Source organism: Lactuca saligna, chromosome 6, assembly GCF_052625555.1.
Source record: "Lactuca saligna cultivar CGN05327 chromosome 6, ASM5262555v1, whole genome shotgun sequence".
NCBI lineage: Eukaryota > Viridiplantae > Streptophyta > Magnoliopsida > Asterales > Asteraceae > Lactuca > Lactuca saligna.
The window spans coordinates 131,743,596-131,752,476 of NC_136422.1; the positions used below are offsets into that span (position 1 = coordinate 131,743,596).

The following is an 8,881-nucleotide window of genomic DNA, read 5'->3' on the forward strand; positions in this document are numbered from 1 at the left end:
AGAGATGATTAATTATAGACATGGTTTTGAAAAGTTCTCATGGCTCGAATGCTTGTACTTGACGCTAATCCTTAAGAAATACAACCTTAAGTTATATATGTATATGAAAATGATTAATAGTAGAAAAATGTATAGAATGTATAAAACTGCCCTCATAGGTCACGACTTAATAAACAATGTGGGTCGTTACGACTCATAAAATTTGAAACTTGTCATTACAGTCAAATCAAACCTCACATTATTTTGAACATTGATTATATTTAGAACGTTGATTATAATTAAACATCAAAAAACAGTTGGTTCCTAAAAACATAGATGCTACTTTGCAATTTCAATGTGAGAAGTAAATTTGGAAATCTCACTATTAGCATAATATTCCTTAATTATTTTAGTAGAAGGATGTCGTCATATCACATATGTGCTTTTCATAATGAGCACAGATAAACCTTAAATAACCATAAAGAATTCAATACCATCATGTTCAAACGTAAGAAGAAGATAGCCAAATGAATTATAAAAATTGATAAATATTAGATTGAAAACTACAAATTCCTTCATCAAGTTTGACAACGGGAGATTTAAAACACTGACAACACATATGGGCTTTTCATCATAGAGCCTGGTTGGGTGGTTTACTTGCAAAGCTAGCATTACTACATGTCTTCGAGCAACTTTCGATAATCAGCTAACGCCCATATTGGGAATACATTCCTGTATAGTGCATAGTGCAGCATGCAGTTCTTATTGAAGACTCCAGTTATTTCCTGACAAAAAAAACGTGGATGAATAATTGAAAAAAAGGATGATGGAGAAACGTATTTTCCATTTCTTTAGTGAAATCTAATAATTATAGTGATAATTTACTAGTTTCTTTTTAACAGGTTTTTTTGAGTAAATTATATGGATGGTCCCTTTGCTTTGGGATATTATTTGCAAGGTTTTAAGTAATGTAAGATGTGATAAGGCGACAATTTTATATATAATTATTTTATATGTATTTTCAACTATCATTCTATTTTATACTCATATATGAGTTAAGTCAGCGTTTTGGTAAAACTTGAGAGCAGACACAAGCCTTGGAGCCATGACAAGCTTTTTACAACCTTGATTATTTGTGGTTACTCTTTTTTTTACTTGGATAGTCCTTATTGTTGGTTTTATTTCAGTTTGGGCCCTTAATTGACATAAATGACTAATTTAACTTAACTGATCTTTTTTAACCATATTAATAAGTGTCTAGGTCGCATAACCCCCAACCCACCCTACCACTTCATGGTACTCATTTCTCTTGTGTTGACCCCGACAAATACATACTCCTCTTGTTCCTCTTTTTCTCGCCTTATTGGTAACCTCGAACGACTAACCGCCATCGTTCTCTTCTCTTTCTCGAGCAACCGATAGCCCTCTTGTTCTAATATTAATATATATATATATATATATATATATATATATATATATATATATATATATATATATATATATAGAGAGAGAGAGAGAGAGAGAGAGAGAGAATGGTTCATTTAAGTTTCCACCTCAACAACATATTTCTCATATGTCCCTCCATCGCTCTGACGTACCGGTGTGGTGGTGAAGTATAATCATAGACTTAATCATAAATGATTATACGGTGTAGAAGTATAATCATACATATATGCCTAATCATAAATGATTATACATATATGTTTGTTTACAAAATGATTAATTATATATGATTATGATGATTGGTGGTGGAGGAGGTGGTCGTGGCAGACGTGATGGATGTGGTAGTGGTGGGGTTGGTTGGTGGAGGATGTGGCAACAGTGGTGGTGGCGGGTATGGTGGTGGGGAAAAATGAACGTTTGAATTTAAATAATCCTTTTTTAAAACTTTTTCCAAATCCATATTCTTGATTTTTTTTTTCAATTTTTTTACCAATCGTTAAAAGCTTATTTCACTTAATTTTTTTTAGAAAAAATATGTTTTTCAATATATATATATATATATATATATATATATGCAAATTTCTAATGTAAACATCAATCAATCATTCCTAATAAATAAAAATAATTTTGACACATGTCATTCTCTCATTAAGTTAGACACATGTCATTTTTTGGTATTTTTGAATAATTGTTTTTTTCGTTTATCATTTTCTCATTTTTTTTTTATATATTTTCTTAATTAACACATCATATTTACACCTCAAATAATAATTGTCTTAATTAAAAATAACCAATAAATTACAATATTAGTATTGATATAGTATTTAATATGTTTCATTTTAAATTCAAATATTAAATTTTAAATTTCAAATCTAAAATTTCAAATTTAAATAAAATTTTATTTAAACTTTCATATTTAAGTTTTTTGTTTTATCAAACTCGTATAACATACGAGTGTTACACCTAGTATTTATATATGTAAAGTATTAAATAACATATATGATATTAAATTGTAATAAATATGTTTCTTCTTTTCTTATTTTAAAGTTGTACGTTAAAAAATAATTTATATTTATACTTTAATTTAATGTTTAATTTTTTTTAATCAACCCGTATAATACACGGATTTCACTAGTATTTGCATATATGCATATTTTTGAAATAGATGATTATTTTATTATTTTATTATTTTTTATTTAAAGTTCTTTATAACTAGTAACCAAGGCTTCCAAAACTTTTTTTTTTTTTGTATAAAAAAGAGCACACAAAAAGTTCTCGTGTTTTCACTAATCTTTAAATTATCAAATGATCTTAATTTATATATTGCATCGATCGTTCTTCAAAGGATGATAAAGGGTCTAACATTGATTTGCGGGTCTTCTTTGCACCAATGGTTGTTGATGTGCTTTGGACTTCAATGAACTCAGCCACCACAATAAATTGGCTTTGTCATGATTTATGTGGTTCTGGAACCATTTTTTGGTTTATTTTAAATTTTGGTTGCATGCAGGTTACATGTTTGCTTTTCCTTTTTGGTTTTGTTTCGTGTTTTTTACAAGTTTTGACTTAATTTGATTTTGATAATATTTTGTTTGTTGTTTTTTTTTTGGTTCATATTCATTTGATTTGGAGTTGAACAGTGCTGTTTGCCGAGAAAAAGGGTGGTGGCTTTCAGAGGCAAATGGTGGCAGTTGCACATCGTGAAGGGGATATATAGGTGTCGGTGATATCTTTTGTTAAGGGGAATAAAATAAATAAAAAATAAAATAACAAAAAAATAATCACAAAAAAAATACATAATAATATTTTAGAAGATGATATAGTTATTTTAAGTTAATTCGTATGCTACCATTTACTTGTACTTGCGTTTCTTTCATTTTATTTTGCTTAATGAAACTTCTTTTTTTGTCATCAACAAATATTACCTGTTGAGGAAAATCACCATTTTCCAGCTGGGAATTGATCAACAACTTTGCTGCTCTTTGCAAGGGTTTCGGGTCTCTCTCCATCTATATATTTGGAAAAAAAAATCAAATTGAATTAAATGTTACAGATTTCAAAAGACAAAGAACTCTATAATCATATTCAGAATTATAATATCATCATTTTCACCTGCCGAGACTTAATCAGTCCCATCATAGCCCATGCAGTGTGTACCAAGTTCGACCTGCCTCCTTCCAGTGGTATGTATTTCTGTTTATACAGTAAGTAACAAAGATGACTTATTTGATCGTTATTATTCTCTTGAAACAACTTGTTTGATGTTATGTGATTATTATGTCACTTTGTTACCTTTTCTGGGCATGATTTGTAGCTTTCTCCCCAACCACCATCGTTCATCTGTTTTTCCAAAAGAAATTTGACAGCTTTTCGAATCGCTGAACAATTTTCAAACGTTTTACCGACAGCTGTCAGTCCTCCAAGAGCAAACCAAGTACCATATGTAAAACACACGCCCCAGTTTCCATACCTAATACCCAAAGTTTCATATGTTAACAAAACGACGAGAAAATTGGTTCTTGATTGTTTTAGAAGTCTTCTTTGTAATGGAAAAAATAGAAACAAAAACAAAAACAAACCATGAGCCATCTTGCATCTGTATTTTCTCCAAGTATCCACATGCACTTGTAAGGAAACTTTCTATCTCTTTTCTTCTATGCTGAGGGTATAACTTCTTAAACAAAACGAGTGCTTGTATAGCTGCTGATGTGCACTCAACATACCTAGTCAACAGATATTGTTAGTTTCAAGGTTAAAATGATCATTTACTTTGATTAATTATAGGTTTCAGAATAGCCTTTATTCATTGAACATTGTAAATATATTTTGCGTATATATATGTAATCCTTTATGGTTAGAGACCCTAAATTATATATGCAACTGAATGAAGATATATAAATTGTGACTTATTTAAGAGTAGTCTTACTCATGCTCAATGACGATGTCAGCAAAGAACTCTGTAGGGTTGAGAATCTAGAATGAAACAAAAAGAATATATGTTGGACTACTATAGTAAAAGATTCACATGTTAATAAAATTTTGTCAATGAATTAGATACCTCCAACCATTCTGATGATCCTGCTGGTTCCCATGCCGCTAGCCCACCATTTTTGCTCTGTATTATCATAACAATCAAATTAAACAATTTATAATGCATATCATCAATTTCTCTCAAAATCTATTACAAAATAAACTGTGTCTTGAACATTGCAAGTGTTTACAAGAAATCGAAACTAGAACAAATATACACCGACCTGTAGTGAAAGTATTATGTTGACAGCATTATATAGTTGCTCGGGTTTCATTACTTCACCAACAATTTCTGGTGGCATTGTTGAGAATATTAGACAACACTGGGGACAAAACAGTAATTAGATCGACCATAACTACGACATATAAGGAAACCATATATATAAAACCAGCCATGCATACCTTTAACCCATCAGCAGTACAGTCTGAAACTTGCCATCCATGGTCTTGATCTGAAAAAGTCCATGACCCTTTGGAAATATGTCTATGCATGCTTTCAAAGTCACCAGAAGGATTGTCTTTAACCTAAACATGAGTTAAGGAATAAGTAATCAGGATTAATGAATTGATCATGACTCAAGAAATACACAAGAGTTTTTAGACCTGTGAAGCTTTTATAAATTCGTGTCCTTTCATTAAGGTAGGCCCGATTTCTTCTGTAAGATCAGCAGCTAACAAAGCTTGGATGGCAAGACCAACATCCCACTCTTGGCTACCAAAACTCTGTTTCAAAATTATAAACAATCAACTTTTAGAATTATAAAATATATGCTTTTTTATGTTGGATTTTTGTATGACCTGCATTTTCATTCCATCTTCAGCAACCCAAATATAATCTGGGATTCGAGCAAGATGCTTTTTGAAACAAATTCCGTTTGGATCTTCAACCCAACATGCCAGCATACACAGTGCCTTGTACAAAAGTGAAATATTTCAATACTTGGTTTTCTCATTCCTGCTTAATTTGTACTTAAGGCTAATGTAAGAAATAGTAGAGTACTTTTATTTATTTATGTATTATAACATTCTACTTTCATTTCTTTGTATACCAACATTGTACATGAGCTTATGATTTTTTTTTTTTTTGGTAACAATGTTTATTAGCTTTTTCCGGTGTAAAACAACGGAGCTTTAAAGAGCATTTGAACAGGGGCGGACGTAGAATTTCACAGTAGGGGGTGCATGGTAGTAGAAAAAATAAAAATTTAAAAAATTTTCGAAATTTTTTCCACTGAGCCCGGAAAAGTTAGGGGTTGCCGGTGCCACCGGTGACCCCCCCCCCCCCCCCCCCCTCTTTAAATCCGCCCGTGTGTTTGAACTAGTTTATCTGGTATCAAAACGTAATAAATTGATAAGTTATATTTTATTTTTAGCAATTTTTGCATATACATGTAAATTGACCGCAAAATGACATTTTACATACTATAGATTTTTCAAAAAATAAATATTTGTTTATCAATTAGACTATGTTTGGAGTACAAGCTGAAAAGTTACCTGCTACCTGAAAAACTAGTTGATAGTTGAAAAACTAACGTTTGACGAAAACTAGCTAATAAGATAGTGTAATATACAATGTGACAAAATGACATTTAGAAAATATATTTCTTATAATTAATTAAGGTATATTTGGAAATTAAAAAAATCCATAAAATAGTTTAAGTAACTTTTCAAAAGGCCAACATATAAACTATTTTTTGGCTTGCAAAACATAAAGACATAAAAAAGCTCGAAAAATAAGCAAACTTATCAGCTAGGTATAATGCCCAAATCCAACTATATAATAATACGTTTAACAAAAAATAATATATATATATATATATATATATATATATATATATATATATATATATATATATATATATATATATATATATAAGGATGAGGTAAGTTGTATATTAGCGGTGATAAACCGTAATAAATCATGAAACACTTGAAATAAGCAATCATAAACGCTCCCTAAAGCATTGTAGTTAAAAAAAAATCTATGTAGTTATAGCATTGTACTATACATACATACATATATATATATATATATATATATATATATATATATATATATATATATATATATATATATATATATATATATATATATTGTTGCTTTATCTTTGTATGACATGACTATATGGGTAGATGTTTTAAGGTACAATGTTGTAACGGGAGCAAATGGAAGTATGCTGTGATATACACAAATCAATAAAAATACGTTTCTATTTCATGCACTTAACCCTTGTACTTATATCCTTATTGTATATGTATTTGGTATACCTTTTCCACCGAACCAATTGTGATATATCTACTGTTCTCATCTTCATAATGGATATGCTTCATTGTTGTATCAAGTGCTTTCTGGCGTAATTTATTAAATGGCCAACGATTTAGTAGGGGCTCGGTACAAATATATAAACTATCCCACATTAAATCTTGTAGTAGTGGATGAGGATAGTATAAATCTTCCTGGTAGGATAGGCATATAATTAGAAAGTTGGGTAAACATTATGCAAGTAAAATGTTATAATGAGTGAAAAAGGTTAAACCCAAGAAATAGCAATGTAATATCATTTATTTGTTTATTATAGCTTTCTAATTTCATTCGTTCCTATTAAAACATTGTACTTAGAAAAATCTACCTAGATATAGCAAAACAAATTTGCACCATTACACTCAATTTTTTTTAACGTAGAATGCTATAATTGGGTAGATTTTCTAAAGAAAATGTTGTAATAGAAAGAAATGAAAGCAGGATACAATAATACATAAATAAATTAAAGTACATTAGTATTTCTTGCATTTAGCCGTAGTAAAAACTTTACCTTCGCACACAAATGTCGTATGCTCTTCCAGTTGATCTCATTGTAAGGTTGTGCATAAAGTTCATCTCTTAGTTGTAGAATCAAAGGAGTGATAGGACCCACAAATCTTTTTCCATACAGGTATGACATTGGCATGTATACCAGCCGACAATAACACCACATTTTTGCTGAATTTAATAAATGAGAGATATTTCAAATTTTTGTAAATACACAAATCATGATACGTGATATTGGAATACACACTTTGAGACATGAATTTGAGTAGATTAACCTGGATACATAGGAAGTAAAGAAGGTAGGAGCCAGAACTCCGGGGGCATTGGGTTGGTTCCTGCCCACTCGCACACACCAAGTATCTAAAACAAATAAAATTTTATATGTTTGTTTCAAATATATAGAAACTAAAGAATATATATATATATATATATATATATATATATATATATATATATATATATATATAATACACAAAAAAGGAAAAAGAAAATGTTGATGTATTACAGAAAGCCATGTTTTGCCCCATGATGGGATAGTGGTGACACTGCCATGATCTAAGATCCATTTGCGGGCTTTGGTGCATGCACCATTTAGACCACCATTCAGACCTTCTCCCAAAAGCCGCATGCAAATGTAACTTAAAGTTGTCCCAAACATCGTGCTATGTCCCTCTATGTGAAACCCCCACCCACCATCTTCATTCTGTCAATTCCATATATACTTTTTAGAATTTTCGATCGCAAAGAAAGCCGGATTGAATCACAAAAGTATATACAATTCGTTACCTGATGACAATATAAATATCGAAGAATTTCTTTTCTATATTCTGCTGGGAAAACAGTGTCAAGGTGGCCAGTGATATACAAACACATGACTAAGGGCTGCATGAAATACATGGGCCCAGCGTTTTCAGCAGGCCAATGTCCATCACTCGCCTGCAAGGCTGCAAAGAAATTGACAGACCTCCGCAAGGCTGTTGTAGCCTTTTCATATGAGATTTCTTCGGAATCCTCAATTTTGACTTGGGGTATCGTTTGTTTGAATTGCTTCTCTTTTAGAAACTGCATATTGATTATAAGCATATTTAGTAAATTAATAGTTTAATACTATCAATATTACTATTGACGATCTAAATTTTGGTAATTCATAAACCTGCATGCGCCAAAGAAGATCACTACTGGGCTTAACTTGGTGCCGGTGGTTCCAAAAATGGGTCCGAGCTTGTTCAACCTCGGCTAGCTCTTCTGGGTTTCCATGATTTGAATCGAACTCCCATATTTGCCTTCCGACAAAGTTGTTTGTGGTGTAAAGGTACGGATCATTGCCCCCTTCAGCTATCTTCAATCTCCACATATTTTTTTTCCTTATTAAACTTCAAGTAAATGCAAAAGTAGAAAATATGGTGAAAAGTGGTATAGGTGCACCTGCTTTTATATTAAGTGATTAGAATTGAAGAAAAGAACTCGATGATACTCGATTATCACTTTTACTTTTTCAGTTGACTGCGGTACACATTGTTTCACCAACATTATTCAACTTAAAATCACAAACATGTTTTACTTGTTTTATATATGAAATATACATAACTAAAACACGTAGAATTAATGAAGACGATTTTC

General features: G+C 30.9%; 1 protein-coding gene across 1 annotated transcript; it reads right to left on the reverse strand.

Moving 5' to 3' along the window:
* Positions 1-511: 511 nt before the first annotated feature.
* On the reverse strand, positions 512-8,653 carry LOC145000568 (beta-amyrin synthase 1-like). Its single transcript, XM_078959809.1, has 17 exons — positions 8,415-8,653; positions 8,048-8,323; positions 7,767-7,964; positions 7,537-7,621; positions 7,266-7,432; positions 6,721-6,909; positions 5,251-5,364; positions 5,056-5,175; positions 4,855-4,977; positions 4,677-4,775; positions 4,481-4,537; positions 4,349-4,395; positions 4,002-4,145; positions 3,715-3,892; positions 3,535-3,615; positions 3,348-3,431; positions 512-764 (listed from the first exon to the last, which is right to left on the reverse strand). Exons 1-17 carry the CDS (start codon positions 8,613-8,615, stop codon positions 654-656), a joined length of 2,274 nt encoding a protein of 757 aa, XP_078815935.1. The 5' UTR covers positions 8,616-8,653; the 3' UTR covers positions 512-653.
* Between the last annotated feature and the right edge of the window lie 228 nt (positions 8,654-8,881).

What these genes read in the sequence shown, in the direction of transcription:
- LOC145000568 (XM_078959809.1), bottom strand. Translation starts at nt 8,615, where the DNA reads ATGTGGAGATTGAAGATAGCTGAAGGGGGCAATGATCCGTACCTTTAC. An exon ending in TTTACTTCCTATGTATCCAG is followed by an intron (nt 7,433 to 7,536) that starts GTTAATCTACTC and finishes TATTAAATTCAG; the next exon opens with CAAAAATGTGGTGTTATTGT. An exon ending in AATTTATAAAAGCTTCACAG is followed by an intron (nt 4,978 to 5,055) that starts GTCTAAAAACTC and finishes ACTCATGTTTAG; the next exon opens with GTTAAAGACAATCCTTCTGG.